The 22,752-nt window shown below is 42.8% G+C and overlaps 1 protein-coding gene across 1 annotated transcript in view; it reads right to left on the reverse strand.

Moving 5' to 3' along the window:
• Positions 1-22,752, reverse strand: part of ADCY5 (adenylate cyclase 5) — a 336,865-nt gene that overhangs the window by 133,132 nt on the left and 180,981 nt on the right. Inside the window, exons 2-3 of the mRNA XM_077829909.1 lie at positions 9,921-10,070; positions 963-1,084 (exon numbers count right to left, since the gene is read on the reverse strand). Of these exons, the coding sequence (XP_077686035.1) occupies positions 963-1,084; positions 9,921-10,070 (272 nt within the window). The remainder of the gene's footprint in view (positions 1-962; positions 1,085-9,920; positions 10,071-22,752) is intronic.

Raw genomic sequence — 22,752 nt, forward strand, 5'->3', positions numbered from 1 at the left:
AGAGCTACCAAACCACTTCAGAGTCTGGCTCAATGAAGGCCAAAATAACTCCACGCAGGTTTACTACTGCAGCAGAGATAAATCACATCAAAATTAAATTATTCATCAACATCCTATGGGCATCAGAATTTGCTCCTTTAAAAATGTCAAGATAAATTAATATTTCTTCTCGTCCCCTCTCTGTTCTCCCAAACACATGAATTGATGCCAACCAGTCCTCTCTCACTAGCCAAGCTGCCTCTGTATCTCCCAATGCTCACAAAAAGCCCAAACACATGATGTGATGAAGAACCCCTTGAAATCAATGGGAGTGACGGTGCTTAGAAACTTGCAAGACTGGGCTTCCTCTCAGCAATACAAACATTGTATTTGATTGTGCACTGCTTGCCACAGATTCAGTGTCTGTTTCTTGTGGGACTTTCTCTAAAGGGCGAGACCAGAGAGCTGTGGAACACTGGTGCACTGTCTGTTACTGGAGTAGCTGCGAGGAGTTGGTTCTCACTGATTACAAAGCTTGTTGTTTAAGGCTAGTGATAAAAATTCAAGTCATTTTAAGACTCTGCAGTTCTTTTTTCACCCAGGTGTTGCAAGTCAGAAAGGAGTGCAAGCTGAGGTAACTAGGATGGTTTACTCGATAATTAAACAAGCAACCAAACAACATGGGACTCCCCAGCACCTTTCTAAAAAGTGTGAAGGATCCCAGGAAAAGTTCTTGAAAGAGGGATATCGTAGAAACTACTTCCTGAAAGGAAGATGTTGCAGATACAGAGGATGCTTCCATCCCATCCCACATACAACTCACTGTTTGTTGCCGCTGCTTTTTATTTTAATTTTCTAGCTGTTATTTATTTTGGATTGTGTGTCCCTGCCACCTGCTACTTTAATTCTCTGTAACTAAAAGGTGGGGCTCAGTAAGGCCCCCCACTTTCCTTGCCAGCTGGGATTCAGTCAGCAGTTCTTACCTGACATTGTCGTGCTTCTGGATGTAGATCTTATGAAACATCATATCCTCCTGTTTGGCATTAATGTCGGCTTTCATCTCCATGGCAACATGACGAGGAAGTACAGAGAGCAGGAGCCGTTCCTGTTGAGTCAGACAGATGAACCAATTAAAACACCTGCTTCCCAGTTAACAAACACACGTTGTTTCTTATCTGAGAGAAACGAAGCCATCAGTTCAGTGACTGATGAGCAAAAGCAAGAGGAATGGTCTCCATAAATGCAGCAACCGGTTCTGCTATCAAGGCACGGGGGTCCTGTCCCACCCAGAAAAATAAGAACACAATATCAAAGGAAAATAAATTAGCCATTATCCCAGATCTACTGTATCTGCTATCCACAGCTGCAGATTCTTCCAGATTAAGGAGCCATATGGAGGCAGCTGCTTCAGTGCCTGAGTCTGTATTGTACACAAGTTTGCATTCCAGTAGGGGGCTCCAAAGCAGCAGGACCTCATTATATAGACCAGCAGTCACTGCAAAGTGCTGAGGGGCTCTTTAAAGAGCAGTATTACTAGCTGAACGCATTCACAGGCAGCAAGAGTGACAAAGCCTGATGTAAAATGTAGACTTGGAAGTCTCGTTATATAAACCATGCATCGTTACAGGGTTCTCCCTTGGGTGTAAGGCTACAGGACTGATTTCCCAATTCCCCTGAAATCCGTTTAAGAGTCCCATTTTACTTCACTAACCTGTAACAGGCAGAGCATAATCTAACTCTCAAAGGCAGCGTTCCTCACTACAAGCAATATGGGTTCTCCATGGCAGGGAAGGGTTGCACCAATACAACTGGCAGGAGAATTTGGCCCAATTGTACAACACACACTCCTGAGGGCATTCTGAGCCAAAAAATTAAAAATTCTGCCCCCCCATATTAAAAATTCTGCAAAATTTTATTTGTCACATAAATGTGGAGGCTCCAGCATGGCATTGGGGAGCACAGGCCACTGGCTGCACAAAAGGTGGGAGATTACTGTGCAGCTCCCCCACTCCGGGACATGGACTCAGCGGTGAGGTTGCACCCAACCCTGATGCAGCTCAAGGACCGGACTGCCCCAGAAACACCCCAGTGCCTTGTCCCTCCATGCCAGGTGCACCAGGTGTGGGCAGGCAGGATCCAAGTGTGTAGGTGCTTAGTGTGGGATGGGTTGAAAGGGTTCTGTGTGGGGCAATCTGGGTGCGGGTGGCTCAGTGGGGGATCCAGGTATGTGTGAGGGGATCTGGATGCTCAGGGGCATGTTGGGGGTTCTGGGTGCAACAGTAATGGGACTCTTCAGGGGGGTCCAGGTGAAGGTGGTTGGGGCTCAGTGTGGGAGGGGGATAGAGCTCGGCAGGGGGTTCTGAGTGAGGGGGGCTCAGTGGGGTGGAGATCCAGGTGCAGGTGACTTGTGGGGGTAGTCCAGGTGCAGAGGGAGTGGGGCTTATCAGGGGGTTTGTGAGTGTGGGGGGAGGTGAGGCTGGGTGGGAGGGTCTGGATGCACAGGGTTGAGCAGATGGGAGAGCAGCTCCCTGTACAGGGATCCCTCCCCTTGCAGCTGAGGAGCAATGGGTGCAGGAAGTGGGGTGGGGGTAGGGAGTTTGCAGAGCTTCCTGCAGCCCAGTGAAAAATCTTGGGAAGAGGGGGGTCCTGAGCCAGCCCTGGATGAAGTATAGGGGAAGAGCAAGTCCTGTCCTCCCCAGCCCAGCTGGGACTAGCAGCTAAGCCCAGTGCAGGGAGGAGCCACCAGCTTCCCCAATCCCGCTTCCTGCCCCACAGTGATTTTCTTCTCTGTTGGCTGCCCTGGGCACCCAAAACATACTGCTGGGGAGGGCTGCATGACCAATCTTGTGGCTTCCACTTGCTTCCCCATCAGAAAGTCATTTTTCTGGGGGGAAGCAAAGAAATCTGCAAGAGACATAAATTCTGTGCATGCGCAGTGGCGCAGAATTCCCCCGGGGTAAACACGCTATTAGTAGTAGTTTTACAGTAGCACCTAAAAACCACAATTAGGATCAGGGCCCAATTGCATAAGGCACAGTAAACATGCATACATACAGTGACATTACCTCCATTACCTACCTTCCATCACCCACAGTCCACATCTCTCTGTCCTCATCCTGAGGAACTAAGGGGCATCCTTGTTTATTGGTAATATTTGTGTGTTTTAAAGATTAACATGGGCTCAGTGTAGCTTCCATAAAACTACTTTGTATGGTGTTCACTATCTAGTTTTGTACCTTAAGAAAGTGAGTTATTGTGTCACACGACAACTGATGGGAGTGGGACAGCTTTTCCTAAATATCAGAGAAAAGCCTCTGTGACTTCGCCATCTATGTAGCTTGTAATCGGCCTAAATCTGGTAGTAATTTTTATGCAGAAGTTGCAGAATGTCAATCTGCATGTGTATGCATGGCGGTGTTTTGTGTGTGTTGTTGGAGTTAGATCAGAAACAATACGGTTTTGCCTAAATCCTTTATTTGCCTTTTCTTTTCTCATTTCCCTTCAAAATTCTTTTAGTTTAAGTATTTTTTTCTACAAGAAAAAGGTTGATTAAAATATGGACATCTATTTTATTGGTCCAACTCAAAAGTATTCTAATCAGTAGGCAAGAGGCAACATGTTCTGGCAACAGTGTAGAATCAGAAAGATTTATACACTGTACCTGTCCTTACCATCTCTTTTTCCTGCATGACAATTGTGGCTACATAGCATGGAGGAAAGCAACTGTCCCCTTCACCAACCACATAATCATAATCTAGTCTAAATGAAGGTCCATAACCTTATTCAACAGCTCATTAATCCCTAACAACACAGAACTCCACGGATCAAACTGCAATCATGACTCAGAGGGGTCAATGCTCTTGTACTAATTGCTCACATCACCATTAAAACCCCTCTTTTCAATAGTTCATTCCATTATAAAACACAATTCTGGTTTTTAATTCATATTTATGTCTTACTGTTGCCTATTTACTTGTGTCCAAGTACAGCATAACAAACTCTGCGAGAACTGTAAGAGAGCAAACTTGTTGATAATATATGCAATGCACTCACTAGAGAAATCTTTACAATCCATAGTGTTGCTCTATATTTACTTGTCCTTTAACGTACATTGTCAGGGCTTGATTCCTATTTCCAGTCCCTTCATGTGTACCAACAATATGGAACAAAATGCATGAGGGATCACTATCAGCCACAGCTCAAAACTATAGCAGCTGAGACAAGGTACTGTGGTCCTTGAAAATACATGATAAAAGAGGTGTGCATCATCTGTGCCCGGGTGCTTGAATATCAAAATAAGTAACTTTACCTATTTGCACATCAGCTATACTTGCGCTTCTGACACTAATGTACGTCATGAACACAAAAGCACAATATATTTCATATATTTAATGGAATAACCAAGGCACATTGTTGAACACACTGTTGCCTCTCAGATAATAATTGTAATGGACACCCTCAGATGTGCAGAAGCTGCTAAATCCTACATGGAATATTACACATCTGTCAGATAACTCAGAGAGCCAAATAAAAACTCCTTAATAGAGCTGGGCAAATTTTTTTGGCAAAAACTTTTTTTTGGCGCTAAAAAATGCAGTTTCTAGTTGATCGATACATTTTGTGAATTGGTGTTGAATTTGCTCAATTCTTTCACTTAATAAAAATTGGAAAAAATTGAAGTATTTTGTTCCAATATTTTCAAAACTTTTTTGATTTGAAACTACTTTTCATTTGTAAATTTTCTTCAAATTTATTTAAAAATGTAACCCCCATCCACCAAACCGCTGAGTAACAAAATTAAATCAATTCACTCAACCCCATCCAGATTTTTTTCAACTTTTTGGTTCATCAAAAAGTTGCATTTTTTTTTATTATTTCCACATCAGTCGGCAAATAAAAAAAATCAGATATTTGTAAAGCTCTAGTCCTTAACTCAGGGACATCTTATGGGCTTGTGACACTCTCCGTAGGTCCATAAGGGCAGAAGGATGATCTTGTGCTTACAGCACCACAATGGTGATCAGAAGCCCAACGCCTTCATTTAATAACTAATCTAAGCACAGTTCAATACAATTTACTGGTACCAGTTAGACATCTTCATTTTATGTAACCGGTTAAGAACATACACAATAAAACATCACACAGCTAGTATCTAGCTTTAAATTTCACGGAGATCTCTAATGAAACACTGCACCCTAACTGTAATATCATTCAGCATGTATTGGCCAGGTGAATAGTATTGCCTTGCTATACTTATGTTGGCAGTAGTCAGACAGGAGGAGAGAAATAAGTACAAATTATATATATTTTCTTGATTTTTATATGAAGATATACTAGATAAAGATACAGAATTACAGATGGCTCTCTCTCGCTCTCCAGCTGGCTATGTATAACTAGCTAACATACCTATATTACTAGCTAGTACTGTTAATCAGTAGTATGTTGCACTTCCCCATGATGACCTCAACGCACTTACAAACAGTAATTAATTAAACGTGTGAACTTGCTTGTGAAATAGGTATTCATTATATAATTCAATTCAATAATTATACCTGTTTGACAGATAGGGCGAGTGATTAGTTTGTGGTCAAAAAATTAGTAATGCTGGGAGTAGAAGCCTGTAGGCCTGACTTTAAGTCCTTTCCTCTAATCCTTAGAAAATACGCACTTGTGGGAGGTTGTTTGGGGTGTGCAATTTCAGCTAAGAATTCTTTATTCCATTATGGCAATGCTAATCTCACTTACTACTCCTTGTTAGGTTATAGTGGATAATGAAATCACTAGAAGAGGTTGAGGTAATAACTTTTATTGGACCAACTTCAGCTATTGAGAGAGACAAGCATTCCCTTTACACTTCGCTCTCTCCCATACAGCATGTGGTAGTACAATCAGATTCCCCAAATACGGTTAGATAATCTTATAGCAGCAGTTGGCCTGGATGGATATTTTTTACCTATGCCTAGTCTGGAGACTGATTCATGTCTTGTCACCTGAAGACAAGATTACCGCAATGCATTTTACAGGGGATACACCTTAAATGAACTGGGAAATCAGTAACAGTTCAGGATGAAGTAGCAAACTTATTGAACAAGGGATCTTGCTGTGAGACCATAACACCAGCATTTTAGGACCTACACTGGCTGCTGGGGGGTTTCTGGGTGGAGCTTAAGCTGTTGTTTTTGACCTATAAACCTCTAAACTTATGAAATGGGGTTTCTGTTTTTGACCTATAAACTGGACGCCCTCTCCCACCATGCGTCATAACTACAGTCTGGGGAGACATTCCCCTCAGTTTAAAAGGGAGGGATCTGCTAGCAGGGTGTTCTCCATGAGGGCCTCTTGACTTTGCAAAGCCTCATCTGAAGTAGCCCAAACTTCAGGACATGCTGCAAAGCCCATCTGTTTGCCAGGGTTTTGTGGAAGGGAGAGGCTTATTGACATCTGGCATTTGTAGGTAAAACATTTTCCTAGTTTGGGGATTTGGGGGAAGGAAGGTTGCTGGTTTTACCTGACTGTATTTTTGTGACTGTATTTTTAGTTTGCGTAAAAGTCACTTAGTTCTGGTTGACAACTTTCTACTTGCACAAAACCAAAATCCTTGTCCCTCCCCCTGCCCCGCCCCTTCTCTGAGTCCCCTCCCCTGCTCACTCCATCCCCCCTCCTTCTGTCACTCACTCTCTCCACCCTCACTCACTCATTCATTTCCACCAGCCTGGGGCAGGGGGTTGGGGTGCGGGAGGGGGTGAGGGCTCCAGCTGGGGGTGCAGGCTCTGGGGTGTGGCCAGAAATGAGGAGTTCAGGGTGCGGGAGGGTGCTCCGGACTGATAAAGTGGGTTGGGATACAGGAGGGGGTGGGGGCTCCAGCTGGGGTTATGGGCTCTGGGGTGGGGCGAGGGATGAGAGGTTTGGGGTGCAGGAGGGGGCTCTGGGCTGGGGGGTGGAGCCAAGAGGTTCGAAGTATGGGAAAGTGCTCTGAGCTTAGGCAGGGGGTTGGGGTATGGGAGGAGGTATGGGCTCTGGGCTGGAGGTGTGGGTTCTGGGGTGGGGCCAGAAATGAGGGGGTCAGGGTGCAGGAGGTGACTCCGGGTTGGGGCAGTGGGTTGGAGTGTGGGGGGTGAGGGCTCTGGCTGGGGGTGCAGACTCTGGGGTGGGGCTGGGGATGAGAGGTTTGGAGTGTAGGAGGGTGCTCTGGGCTGGGACCGAGGGGTTTGGAGGGCAGGAGAGGGATCAGGGCTGCGCTTGGGGGTGCGGGCTCTGGAGTGGGGCTGGGAATGAGGGGTTTGGGGTGTAGGACAGGGCTCCAGGCTGGGGCAGAAGGTTGGGATATGGGTGGGGGTGAGGGCTCCCACTGGGGGTACAGGCTCTGGGGTAGGGTTGGGGATGAAGGGTTTGAGGTGCAGGAGGGTGCTCTGGGCTGGGGCTGAGGGGTTTGGAGGGTGGGAGGGGGATCAGGGCTGGGGCTGTGGTCCAGGAGGGGGTCGGGGTGCAGGCTCCAGGCAGCGCTTACCTAGGCAGCCCCTGGAAGCAGCAGCATGTCCCCCCTCCAGCTCCTACATGGAGGCACGGCCAGGCAGCTCTGCGCACTGCCCCATCCTCAGGCACCGCCCCTGCAGCTCACATTGGCCATGATTGCTGGCCAATAGGAGCTGCAGAGCCAGCACTTGGGATGGGGACAGAGTGTGGAGCCCCCTGGCTGCCTCTATGCATAGGAACCGAAAGGGAGACATGCCGCTGCTTCCAGGAGCTGCACAGAGCCATGGCAGGCAGGGACCTGTCTTAGCCCTGCTACGCCGCCTACCAGACTTTTAGTGACCTGGTCAGCAGTGCTGACCGGAGCTGACTGGAGCCGCCAGGGTCCCTTTTCAACTGGGCATTCTGATCGAAAACCAGACAACTTGCAACCCTACACTTAGTGCATGAAATAGATGCTATTTATGTACCAGATATCAAAATAAATAAAATAAACTTAGGTATACATACATTCTTCATTTCATGGTGCCCATGTTGGCCCAAAGTAGCCCAGAATAACACTGTCCATGGGCAGATCTACAGATGCAGGTGTGTGAAAGCAGAGTAGTATAGTGAAAGTTGTGTTGCCCTTATGAGTCACAGAAATGCACAGCCATTTCAACTGATTCATTCCCCTCCTATCCGAACTCGCAATCAAAACTGTAAGATACTTCTCAAGCGAAGCCACAGAAACCTCATTTCATGAATTACTTAAAACTGGACTGGAAAATTTACTGTGGGGCATGGTCCCACATTATCAAGGGAATGGACAAGCTGACCTAAAAAGTCTTTTCCTCTCTAATTATTATGATGTAAGAGACTCATTGCAGCAAAACCAAAGAATGAATTAGCAAATAGATATGCCCACAGCCCTTGAGAACAAGACTGTGAGCTGATAGCAATTAGGCCTTTTTCTAACAAACAAAAGTACACAGGACACTAACTGAGGACATTAAAAATGGTTAAAAACTAAAATGGAAGTCAGCGGAAGCCTGTAGTGTTGTGTTCAAAGCCACGCACACACAATGTGAAGTGAGGGTGCTTTGGAGACAGATAGAAGAATGCCTTTGGAGGCACTGGGGCAGCACCCTCTATGGGGAACTACTTAATTTCTGCCACAATTGGCCTCTCGCTGCTAATGTGTGCAGAAAAGCAGAACAACAGCCCTACCACTACCAAATGCTATTTGTTGTGCTGACAAATCATTGTGCTGTGCACTTATGATGGGGTGAAGTATATGCCCTGTACAGAGGGCCAGCACAAGGCCCATATGCCACTCATGCTCAAGATAGGCCTAGATGGGACTTAAATGATGCATAAGAACCGTGCAAACCCTCTGCTTAGGGTGAATTTCATCCAGGGTGCAGGTGAACGAGTCCCTGATGGCGTGGCTGATGTGATTAGGTCCTATGATGGTGTCACTTGAATAGATACATGGACAGAGTTGGCATTGGGCTTTGTTGCAAGGATAGGTTCCTGGGTTAGTGTTTTTGTTGTGTGGTTGCTGGTGAGTATTTGCTTCAGGTTGGGGGGCTGTCTGTAAGTGAGGACTCGTCTGTCTCCCAAGATCTGTGAGAGCGAAGGAGCGTCTTTCAGGATAGGTTGTAAATCTTTAATGATGCGCTGGAGAGGTTTTACATCAGCCACGCCATCAGGGGCTCGTTCACCCGCACATCTACCAATGTGATATATGCCACCATGTGCCAGCAATGCCCCTCTGCCATGTACATTGGCCAAACCGGACAGTCTCTATGCAAAAGAATAAATGGACGCAAATCTGACATCAGGAATCATAACATTCAAAAACCAGTAGGAGAACACTTCAACCTCTCTGGTCACTCAGTAACAAAGACTTAAAGGTGGCAATTTTGCAACAGAAAAGCTTCAAAAACCACAGACTCCAATGAGAAACTGCTGAACTGGAATTAATTTGCAAACTAGATACCATTAACTTAGGCTTGAATAGAGACTTAGAGTGGCTGGGTCATTACATATATTGAATCTATTTCCCCATGTTAAGTATCCTCACACCTTCTTGTCAACTGTCTGAAACGGGCCATCTTGATTATCACTACAGAAGTTTTTTTTCTCCTGCTGATAATAGCTCATCCTAATTAATTAGCCTCTTAGAGTTGGTATGGCAACTTCCACCTTTTCATGTTCTCTGTATGTATATATATCTTCTTACTATATGTTCCATTCTATGCATCTGATGAAGTGGGCTGTAGCCCATGAAAGCTTGTGGCACCTTAGAGACTAACACATTTATTTGAGCATAAGTATTCCTGGTCTTTTTGCGGATACAGACTAACACGGCTGCTACTCTGAAACTTTTCACACAGGGTCATTCAGTACCTGGCCCTAAATTAACAGTTTTCAGACTAATTCCAAATCAGCCATTCCATTCTCAAATTTCTTGTCACTCTCCTTACCTGTTGCTGGTTCTCCCTTTGAGAATGTAGCCTGGCCTGAATGCACTCCCTGGTCTCTTGAAATGCTTGTCTTTGAGACACCTCAGCTGGATAATGAGTACACACTCCTACAATGTTTGTGCAGGAGAAGATGAGAACATTGGAGACCAGCTGCAACAAAAAAGAGAAATATGATTACAATTTGGAAACCTACCATCAACAACAGACAGAATACTTAAAAGCTCAGCATGTTATATGAATCATTCCACAATCCAACACATGACTGAGCCTAGTATTCTTCATTTGAGTGCATTTTACTTTGCTATTCTTTGAAGTATAAACTTTTACACATGCCCTCAGAAGCATATTTCTTCACATTAATGTAAAAGCTTTTCTCTAATTCTGTTAGCAATCAATTGTCTTAAAATTACTGTGTCAGAGACTTATAAAGAGGTTTTAATGTGACTATGTTTGGCTAGCTCAGAATTATGTAAAAGAATCTGAAGGAAGATTTTAACTAATACTGGTTTAAAACACCTGCATATACAGCATGAATATACTTTGAAAGATACATTAGCTTTCATATTCTAGATAGTGTTCACTTATTGCAAGGAAATAACTTTAGATTTCAATCAACTTCAAAAACTGGGAATTTTTTTTTTATCACCCAGTCTCAGCTCTTTACGATCAGTTGAATTATAATGATTTTCAGATCACATCTTTACGTGGTCAATAATATGTTATATACATATGTGAATGTACAAATAGGTAGGAAGAGCTATATTGCTCTGTTGTTTCCACAGTGACTATATTTCCCAATAAAATAATTACATCTCTCTCACTGGTAATTATAGCTGATTAGAAAACAAAATAACTAAAAATTTCAAAAAAAAAAATTGGCGTTGAATTTTTTTTTAAGAGAAATTTTCAAATCAGTTCTACCAGTAACATTGAAACAAGCATTCTTCCCATTCTTCTGTACCATATTCTTCAAAAGGATATACTGTATCTTCCTAAAGAGACAGACTTGTGCGAATACAGCTCCTATTTCTAGGGGAACCGAATATCAGACTTGTAACAGTCTCATAGATATAAATCTTGGAGGTACTTTTTTCTGAATGGCTTTCTGTAAAGCAACAACAATTCAAATGTAATCCCCCCACCCCATCCCCTGTAGATACAGAGCCAGATTCTGACAGGCACATGCACAGGTGTAAATCAAACCCAGAAAGCAGCAGTGGGAGTTCAGAACTCAGGCTGACTACTCAAGTAGTGGCAAAATCTAACTTTAACAAGATGCTGCTATCGTGCTAGAGTAGACAGTATTACAGGATTGCATGTCAATGCATACACACACACTCCATGTCCCAGGAACAGTCTCTATTTACAACTCCCATCAGGATTATATAAGTAGGGGCATAGCGAGCAGATCGAGGGACGTGATCGTCCCCCTCTATTCGACATTGGTGAGGCCTCATCTGGAGTACTGTGTCCAGTTTTGGGCCCCACACTACAAGAAGGATGTGGATAAATTGGAGAGAGTCCAGCGAAGGGCAACAAAAATGATTAGGGGTCTAGAACACATGACTTATGAGGAGAGGCTGAGGGAGCTGGGATTGTTTAGCCTGCAGAAGAGAAGAATGAGGGGGGATTTGATAGCTGCTTTCAACTACCTGAAAGGGGGTTCCAAAGAGGATGGCTCTAGACTGTTCTCAATGGTAGCAGATGACAGAACGAGGAGTAATGGCCTCAAGTTGCAGTGGGGGAGGTTTAGATTGGATATTAGGAAAAACTTTTTCACTAAGAGGGTGGTGAAACACTGGAATGCGTTGCCTAGGGAGGTGGTGGAATCTCCTTCCTTGGAAGTTTTTAAGGTCAGGCTTGACAAAGCCCTGGCTGGGATGATTTAACTGGGAATTGGTCCTGCTTCGAGCAGGGGGTTGGACTAGATGACCTTCAGGGGTCCCTTCCAACCCTGATATTCTATGATTCTATGATTCTATGATTATTCTGACACTAGGGATAAATCCATGCGCTGGAGACAGCGGACAATTGCTGTATAATGACTCTGCCCCCATTATGAGGAATTGGGAACAGAATCCTGGTCCTTCAGCTCCAAAAACCTACCACAGCTTCGGCTAAGGGGGAACTCTTTGGAGTGGTAGGTACTTTATCCTCCTTGCGGACCAGTCATTACATGAGAATATCATCCACTCACACACACAAAGCGAGTATATTCCATACCTAGTGCATGGGCTGCTTGCAGTCAGAATTAGGGCACATATTAATGCTAGTTTTGCAGTCCATGAGCGCATTTTTAGGGAGTGGTTACACCGCTTTCCTTGCATTCAGGATTTGTTTCACAGCAAAGAACAAAAATCTAAAGATCTTTAATTTCCCCCCAGCTACTGCTAAAACAGTTCTGTAATTAATGAGGACAAGAATGATATTACATTAACTCAGTAAAAAAATACAAACCACTAAGACTTAGTTCTTCCAGGTCTTTGGAGGGCCAGTAAAAAATAGTTGTGTGTCTTTAATATCTTATAACATTGGAAAATCTAGCATGTAAACAAATCAAGCAGATCTAATTTGAGCAAAAGTAAAGGTAACAACATTTTGTGGAAAAATGTATTTTGTTAGAGTCCTAATTCTAGAAGGATATTTGGTAGAAACACTTGTTTATAGACACTGAGGAAAACATTGGGTTTTTTAGAATTATTTCCCCCCCCCAGAAAACATAAGAACATTGATGCTCATCATCATAGAAAAGGAAATTCAATAAGGAAATGGAAGTAAGGACTTCCCTAGGAATTACAGAGAGTTCTGCATGTTGCTTCATAAATGGGTTGATTGTGATGGACAGCCTGTGAATCCAGTATGGTTATTACAAACAAACTCAATGAATTAACACTAAATAACATTGTTTGCATCATCTGATTAAACTGACTCCAGAATTCTCTGTATTGAAACTACTTAGTTACACATTAAGCAGAACATTTATCAGTATGCATAAAATATAGTCCAAAACACACATACACACCATATTTTACATAAATATATAATACATGACTGTTCCACTTTACAATATTGCATTGTAATTTTAAAATACAAATAAGTTCGGGCTTAATTATGTTTGTAGTTGCCACAGTGCAAATGTGAAATAAATCTCCTGAGGACAATGGACTTGCTCTCAATTTAAACATGTGTTAAGTGAGAATAGACTCAGAACTTGTCTATACAAAGGCACCCAGGAAAGTTAAGACAAATCAACTAAAGCTGTGAAGTTAACGCACTGTTAAAGGACATTAAATCTCTGTGTGGATGCTCTCATTCAAAAATGAGGTGACCTTAGTTTGCTATAGCTTAATCCTTCAAAGGGATAAATAGATTCATTTTAAGAATCCTGAGAGTCCTCATGTAGACAAGCCTTCTCTAGGCAGGTTAGACATTGCGCAGTGAATACAACAGGGGCCCACTCATTGGACAGTGGGAAGACCTCACTGGTGCAACGAGCTCTACTGCAGGCACATCTCTGTGCCAACACAAAGCCCCACTGAAGTCAGAGGGGGTCCACAGATGCAGATACCATTGCAGCACTGGTGCTGTAAGTAGCTCAGCTGCCTCATTCATGGCACACCGTCCAGGTGTGCGAGGAGACAGATGATATCCAATGGGTTCAACAAACATTATCAGATCAACATTATCGAAGTATATATGGTACTGAAAGTAGTAACATGATTTTCAGAGATCCCATTAACTTCATTTCAGACAAACCCACAGGACTGCAGAGACTGATTTACGAAAGAGGCTCAGAAAAATCACACTCCACAAGACTGAGATAAGTTACACTGCAATGAACATTCACCAGCAGTGGATGTAAGCCGGTATTTACTCTCCCAAACGAAAACTGTTTTAGACTGTAATATTACATGGCTTGAACAAAAAAAAGAAATCTACAATATAATGTTGAGACTATCAAGACTCTGCAAAGATTTAAAGCTCAGCTCTTGCTATTCAAAGCAACATTCAGCATTTTGCTTTGGAAATATTTCTCTTGGGCCTCACAGTTCATCTGATGTTCCTAAAATAATGTGGGGGATGGTGTGTGGGGAAGAATACTTTATTTGGTATTTGATTAAAATCACTTTGTTCACAGGTGTTTTAAAAATAAATTAAGGCAAAATTAAAGATTTTCTGTCTCAATAATTTTTCCATAGCCCTCTGTCCACTTAATGCAAATGAATTTATATCCTGTTTGCCAAATGGTACTACTGTACTTGCTTATCAGGTTCCTTGCGGTTTTGCTATGGTAACGAGCTACAGTCCCAGGAGGAAGGAGATGATGTAGATATTAAAACTGGTTCCCTCAGCTCCATGGCCCGAAAACAGAAAACATATTATTGGCAGCTATTTCAGGCAATTTATACTTGTAAAAATGTTCTTAAGAGGCAATGGGAAAATGTAGGTTTCTATTTTGGGGTTGGATTCTCTCTCCGCTGCCCACTAAAACATTTGACCATGAGGTCTATCCATAGCCCTCTGATTCTGGTGAAGGCTGCTGCACTTATTTATTAGTTGTATCTATCAAAGATACCTATTTGGCCCCCATTACCAGAGTGCTTGGGCACCTGATAATTAATGTATTTATTCTCACATTACCACTATAAGGTAGAGAAGTGCTACCATTTCCATTTTACTCAGGTACGGAGAGATCCAGGGCCAGATTTTAAAAGTATTTCAACACTTAAAGATACAGACAGGCACCTAGAGGGATTTTCAACAGTGTCTAGGCACCTAACTCCCATCAAAATTGATTCATTTTTCACTGCTTGGAAAATAAAAATACACTACGCAGTTTCTAGTCACTTTCACTTAGATTCTTATACACTAGCAAAATGCTGTAGTGTTTGTATTGAAAATAATGCAGAAAATTTTGCTTGAAATATTGTTTCCTTGGAGATTTAAGAAAAATCTTTTGGTTTTGTTTGTTTTAAATGTTCTGAAAGCTTGTTAACACAAAATAAAAATTGGAAGAGAAATTTAAAACAATGCCATCTCTTTAAAAATCAGAGAAATGTAGGGCTGGAAGAGACTGCAGGAGGTCATCTAGTCCAACCTCTGGCACTGAGGCAGAACCAAATATACCTACCTACACCCTCCCTGACAGGTGTTTGTCCAACCTATTCTTAAAAATCTCCAATGCTGGGGATTCCACAACCTCCTTTCTTGGAAGACTATTCCAGTACTTAACTATCCTTATATCTATCTAACCTAAATCTTCCTTGCTGCAGATTAAGCCAATTATTTCCTGTCCTATCTTCACTGGACACAGAGAACAATTGACTGCCAGCCTCAGGTCCCCCCAGAGTCTTCTTTTCTCAAGACTAAACATGCCCAGTTTGTTTAACCTTTCCTCATAGGTCAGGTTTTCTACAATCTTTTATCCTTTTTGTTGCTCTCCTTTGAACTCTCTCCAATTTGTGCACAATTTTCTTAAAATGTGGTGCCTAAAGCTGGACATACTACTCCAGCTGAAGTCTCCCCAGTGCCAAGGAAAGTGGGACAATTACAAGCTGTGACATATGACATTCCTATTAATATACCCCAGAATAATATTCACCTTTTTCACACCTGCTTCACATTGTTGGCTCATGTTGAATTTGTAATCCACTACAACCTCTGATCTTTTTCTGCAGGACTACAGTCTAGTCAGTTATTCCCCCTTTTACATTTGTGCATTTGATTTTTCTTTCCTACGTGCAGTATTTTGCACTTTATTGAATTTCGTTTAACTGATTTCAGTTCAATTCTCCAATTTATTGAGGTCATTTTGAATTCTAACCCTGTCCTCTGAAGTGTTTGCAATCCCTCCCAGGTTGGTTTCATCCGCAAATTTTATAAGCATAAGCATATAAGCACTCCAAGCTATTAATTAAAATATTGACTAGTACCAGACACAGGACAGGCCCCTGCAGGACCCCATTAGATATGCCATTCCAGTTTGACAGTAAACTATTGACAAAATGTCACAAAATTGATGGCTCAGGTGTGACATGTAAGATCAAGTAGTAATCTGTTGTTTCAGTGATTCAGGGAAAAGCCTAGTGAAACCATCACAAACAAAATAAAATATCAGTGTGAATCAATATGCTGTTTTTAACCTTCTGCTTTTGTATCTTATTATTCAAACACCAGGATGCTAGTTAATATATGATAAAGAGATGGCAATATGTTTAAGAGTCACTGTCAGGATAATTTATGTTAATTCCTCACCTGTCTTACTGCTAACAATGAAGGTTGTTAAAATGAAAAGATTCATTTTTTAAAAAGCTTCTGTTTACTTTTGACCCACTGTCAAAGGCTCACCCGAGCCCAGCACCCCCGATAGCGGGTTCACAAGTTTACAGAAAACAAACTAACGCTGAACTCAAAATAACTAACTGGGTGTTAAAGTCCATAACATAAACAACAGTCTTTCACAGAGGTCCAGGGCATATATTGTCAAGGTCAGGCCCTGACCGGAACAGGTTATTTGGATTAGGGCAGATCCTTCCTTCCCTGTCCTGGCTTCACCCAGAACTGGCCCTTAGTAGAAGCAGCCAGTCTTTTTTAATCTGGCCTGTTGGGCCCTGATTGGTCTCTGCATGCTCCCGGCACTTTAGGTGCTGCAGGACCAACGCTTGCTGGTTCTGCCTGCAGCCAGTTGTGGGAGGCTAATTCTAGAGAATACCTAGAAATCTGAACTCACTGTGCTCCCCCTTCCAGCAGGTCATCTTTTCAGGGCAGGGTGTGCCAAGGCACGAGAGCTACCGGCAGGGGGCAGCAAATCCCTGGTACACCCCATCACACCCATTCTTTACTTTTTCATGTCATTCTGCTTCAAAAGTACAATTAGATTGGTCAATTACCTTCTTACCTTTTAAAAAAATATTTCATTGAAATCAAAACAAAATTCATTAAAATATGTATTATTCAGATGATATTTGATTTTGTAAAATCCTATTTAAAAATTCTAAGGTTTGGACTTATGCTGACTAGGAGTTATTCATCACTGGCACAATTTGAAACAAGGAGAAGGCAAGCACATCACGTAGGGAAATCTAAAAAGCCATGCAAAGCACAATCTACTGCCAACAGAGAATTACACATCCTTTCTTTTTGGAGTTCAGCACAGCTCTAGCTATGCTTCCCAGCTCTCATAATACTCTTATTCACTGGGAATCCATTGTCAAATTAATTATCATTATAACGGCATGGCTAAAAGGAGACACGACAAGTGAGTTTCTAGAATGCATCTTATGGGGCCTGTATGGTGAGTCAACAAGATCTAATTATTTTACTAAATGTGCATACATTATGAGTAGCCAGGGCCAGATTTAGGGGCAGGTAACCCAGGCGACCCACTGGGGGGCTGGACTTGGGGTGCTGTTTTTGTTGTTAGCAACAAAAGGTAAAATAGAATGTTTGAAGTAAAATGTTTCAGGTATTCCGTGGATATGTGGTTCCCAGCCAATAGGAGCTGCAGAACGGACACTCAAGGAAGGGGCACATGCTGAGCCTCCGTGACTGCCCCTGCGCCTAGGAGCCAGAGGGACATGCTGGCTGCTTCCTGGGAGCCGCACAGAGCAGGGTAAGGAACCTGCCAGCCCCGACTTTTAACGGCCCAGTCAAAGGTGCTGACCAGAGCCACCAGGGTCCCTTTTTGACCGGGTGAAAAGAGAAACAATTTTTTTTGCTTATATATGACATGAATAAACACAGATTTACAGATCCTAGCATGTAAATTTATCGTCTTATATGACAGGGATAAATCATGCATGCAAATCATGCATCAAAGTCGTGAAATGGGCCACAAATGCAATAAAAAATAAGGTATTCAAAAGTTTAACAAATGAGGGGGAGGGAGAGCACCAAAGACATCCTCGCTAGGGACGCCATTTGGTCTAGGGGCATAGCTTTACTTATGAAAGTTCCCCTCTTTTTCTAATATTTTTAAAAAAAAATCTATATAAACTTCCTAATTCTATCTAGAATACAATCAAGGCACAATGTATGACCAGCAACAGATGCCCTGTTTATCCAGCTATTTCTATAATACAGCTATATCTAAGTACTGATAGTTAGACATATTCCAAAAGCTTGGCTGTGAAGAATCAAAAGTACAAATATTATGTGAAACATTTTTTTAAAAGGTCTTCATTAGAAATTAAATTGAAGACTGGCTCTAGCTTTTAAAACATTCTATTAAGCAGCAATTAACTCTGGGCTGCCTCTTTATAGACTACCTAATAAAGAGCTGGAACAGTTACATAACCAGAGGTGCCACTACGATTAAAAGAAAAAGAAACCATTAGCAACTAGCTGCAAGATCAATTTCTGTATTTTTTCTGCACATGAAATGTTGTCTTTAGTCCCAGAGAGCAACTATCCACTACAGCCATAGTTTAGCACAGTGTCAATATGGTCAAAACCTGTAGATTGGATTAGGATGGCAATGATACAGTTATAGTCATGTGATCCTCTCTTGGCCATTTGGATGGTGTTTGGGCAGTGAAAGACATAATAAAAATAAATATTACTGCAAAATAGAATGCACTGAAGAAAATAATGAGGGTTTTGTTTTTGTTTTAAAAAGGCAACCTCTATTTTTATTTTTAAACGAGCCAGTTGCATCGTTGTGTATTGAATGCCTGAAATAGCAAAAAAGGGGAATCCAGCACAAAAGAGTTTCTGAACCAATTTTTTGAACATGTTTCTGGAGTAGCTCTCAGCTGGGTCCCTTTCTGCTCTGCTGCCTTGGTGCACCAGACTGGGACAACACAGCTTTCACAGAACCCCACCAGAGCACAGAAACAGACTACAACCATGCTCTTGCAAGACTTATCATAGAATATCAGGGTTGGAAGGGACCTCAGGAGGTCATCTAGTCCAACCCCCTGCTCAAAGTAGGATCAATCCCCAAATAAATCATCCCAGCCAGGGCTTTGTCAAGCTGGGCCTTAAAAACCTCTAAGGAGGGAGATTCCATCACCTCCCTAGGTAACCCATTCCAGTGTTTCACCACCCTCCTAGTGAAAAAGTTTTTCCTAATATCCAACCTAAACCTCCCCCACTGCAACGTGAGACCATTACTCCTTGTTCTATCATCTGCTATCACTGAGAATAGTCTAGATCCATCTTCTTTGGAACCCCCCTTCAGGTAGTTGAAAGCAGCTATCAAATCCCCCCTCATTCTTCTCTTCTGCAGACTGAATAATCCCAGTTCCCTCAGCCTCTCCTCATACGTCATGTGCTCCAACCCCCTAATCATTTTTGTTGCTCTCTGCTGGACTCTTTCCAATTTTTCCACATCCTTCTTGTAGTGTGGGGCCCAAAACTGGACACAGTACTCCAGATGAGGCCTCACCAATGCCGAATAGAGGGGAATGATCACGTCCCTCGATCTGCTCGCTATGCCCCTACTTATACATCCCAAAATGCCATTGGCCTTCTTGGCAACAAGGACACACTGTTGACTCATATCCAGCTTCTGGTCCACTGTAACCCCTAGGTCCTTTTCTGCAGAAAGTTAGACTTGGACTTATGCATATGTCTAACTTAATAAACATGAATAGTTCCACTGAACCGATGTGTGTAAAGTTAACCCACCTTTCCAGGATCAAGGTAAAGTACCAGGTTTTACCTGATGGTGCTGTTATACAGTTTACCCAAACAAAACAAAACAAAAAAATCATGGCATGAAAACAAAATGTTTTCTTTTGAGAAATACTGTTGTGTTGTGTTGTTCATTCTATGATGCACTTTCTCTTCAGGGAAGCTGTTGCCAACAGCAAGTTGTTCGCGCTCTGCTTTAATCTCTCTCACTAGTCTTTATTCTTAGGGCAGTTTCTTCCTGAGAACCAGGGGGTGGTTTTTGAGCTCAGAGTTCCAAAAGAGGTGCTTTCCTGCATGCTGTTTGTGACAACCTCTGTTCAAGAACTGGCGTATACGGTGTAAATAAAACAAGTTAACATTAAGAAAATACCAACACTCCCAGTCACTGATTTCTCCTCTGATGGGAAACTGACCTGCAAGGCCCTGATATAGGTTTATATTTCAGCAGAAGGATGACAATATATTCTATCCCCCCAGTGATAATAATTTTGCAAAAATGCACCACAGAAATTCATCCTTCTTTACATGTGATAACACAAGCAACTCTGCAGTTAAAAATAGTTGCTGCTGAAGTAAGAGACAGACCATACTATGAAATAATTACAAATTTGCCGCAAGCAATAATTTACTCTGGAGACTGGGATGTTTACAAACAATTGCCTCAGATGATGTCACCAAAATCTTTGCACAAACAGCTTTCTAATATTTAGTATTCCACACAAACCTCATGTTCTGTAGATTTTCATTGGTTTACTGCTTATTGCAATTATGAACCCTGTGTATACTCTCTTTCTCTCCAAGAGACAGATGTTCTTCTCCCACTGATATTTTCACTGACTCATACACAGTAGAGAAACATGAAACATCTGAGTCATGATCCGCTTCTCTAAGAAATAAATGGGGGGCATCTTTTTGAAAAGAATAAGAGATTACATACACAGATGCAGCTTCAGTAAACTTTTAGCTTAAAAGGAATTTTTCCTACATTCTATTGGTCACAAGTTTTCCTTTCCCAGTTATTTTTTTATTAAGTTTTCTTCTGGGATTGGAATTGGACCTTATTTTCTCTAGCCACCGAGTAATTAAGGGGCAGTGAGGGAGAGGGGGAGAATGTACTGTCCTGCCAAAATGTTTGCTAATTACCAAGTAGAAAAGGTATTTCTATAGCTACATTTTCCTGCTCTTTTATGCTTTCAGCTAAGGCAATTCTGTACAGCAAAAGAATCTATTAGGGAAGGGGATGCTGCTTTTGGAAAGAGTAAAAAAACTGGCGAGTGAGGATTACTGGGTCCCATCATCTGCTCTACCACTGAACCTCCACAGAAGCCACATTTTGTTCAGCTTCATGCACAACATCTCTCAGCTGCCACCGATGTCAATGTAGGGTCCAACACTGATCAGTCAGACAAGTGGGGCAAACCAAGAGGCAGCTAGAGGAGAGCCATGTGGCAACCATACAGGAGAGGGATAGCTGTGAGGAAAGAAAGCCTGGGGTAGAGGCTACTGGGGTGATCCTGGTGTGGCTGTGGCATTTGGGAGTGAGACCTGGGAGCAATCTGGGGAAGGGCTTGCGGGGAGGGGGCTCATTCAAGGTGGAGTGGGAGAGCTTCCCCCATTCTGTCCCTGTCCCCCAAGTTCAACCCCAGCCTCACGGTTCAAACTGTCTCCTCCATCAGTCCTTGCTTCCAACTTGTCTCCCACACGCTTCACTGGACTCCCACCTCCTGTGCCAGCCAGACACCGAGCCAGCCAGCACCTTTGCCTGGCTCCAAGGCAGTGGGGAGAGCAGAGCATGGTTGGAGTCTAAACCTGTCTGCCTTCAAGTGCAACACCACGGCAGGGAAGAGTCAGCACAGGGGAAATCATGCATGGAGTGAGCAGAGAGACACAGGCATAGGCGACATGCCCATTTCATGGCATTTAGCAGGTTTGACTGTGTGAGACCTTGGGCAGATCACGGACTCTGGGCCTAGTGGGAGCTGAACTACCTCCACTCTCACTGAAACGTGCTGATCTCCTGTTATACAGAGGAGCAGATGAGTCCAAGAGTGGAATTACCAAACCATGGTCTTTCTACCTTACAAAACTTTTCGGGTAAGTCTCTAAATATCAGGCTGGTCTTATCTTCGTAGGGGAAAGGGATGATGGTGGGGAGAGATGACATTCCTGTTTCTCTGTATCTGAAACAGCAATAGGGTAAAACGACACAGCTGCCGCGCACGTGTTTCAGACAAAACTCGCCCTGCTGGACAGTTACCCATACTCAAACCCAGGAGAAGATGCAGGGAGTAAAACCATTTGAATGATAATTTAACCAAAGCTGGGCTAAGGCAGCTTTACATCTCCCAAAGTTCTCCCAGCTCTACGGTCAGACGCTTGTCAACTATATCAAACTATTTGGGGAGCGCGGGGGTGCGGGAGGGGAGAGGGGCTTGCTCAAAAACTAGTTTGAAGTTGGGAACCTTCCCCCTGTTCCCCACCACTTCTAAGTTGTGCTTGGGTTGGGGCAGCAAAGGAGGGTGCATGCTTGGATTTCCCCTCAGCTCCTAGTATAATTCTGCCACCAAAAGGAGGGTTGGGGCAGTTTTCCCGACTCTGATGTCGTCCCCTCCATCTTTGAATACTGCTGACTGTTGTAAAACTAGACAAATACCTAAATGAGTTGATGTACCCCTTTGAAGACCTCTGTGTATCTGGGGTTGAGAACCACTGGGGTGGTGGATATTTTCAAATGATGTCTTGGTGAGGAGACATTCCCAGACTGTACTATAAGCAACTGACTCCTCCCCACCCTCACATTAATCTACTGAAGTTGAAACATGTACTATATTGGAAACATATTCTGTACTTTTCAGAACAGAACACCTAAACATTTCCAGCAAATCGCTTAATAGAAGTTTGTTTGCCAAGTTGTGTGACTTCTCTCACTGGTTATGAGAAAGCACTTTCGTTTTAAAAGGAAAAATAAATTTTAATTTTGTTCCACGGTCCTTCACTATTCCTGTCTGCCAACAAACATAGTCATGGCCCATACGGTTTATCACATGCTACAGGGAATATTTATGGGAGCCCTATGTTAAAATATTGGCAGCACATCACTGCTTATTTCTCTTTCATTTAAACCCAGGCTTCACAACCAGGTAATTGTTAAAATTGTATCTAGTTATAGGAAAGTATTATTTATTTGGAAGGGAAG

Source organism: Eretmochelys imbricata, chromosome 11, assembly GCF_965152235.1.
Source record: "Eretmochelys imbricata isolate rEreImb1 chromosome 11, rEreImb1.hap1, whole genome shotgun sequence".
Lineage (NCBI taxonomy): Eukaryota > Metazoa > Chordata > Testudines > Cheloniidae > Eretmochelys > Eretmochelys imbricata.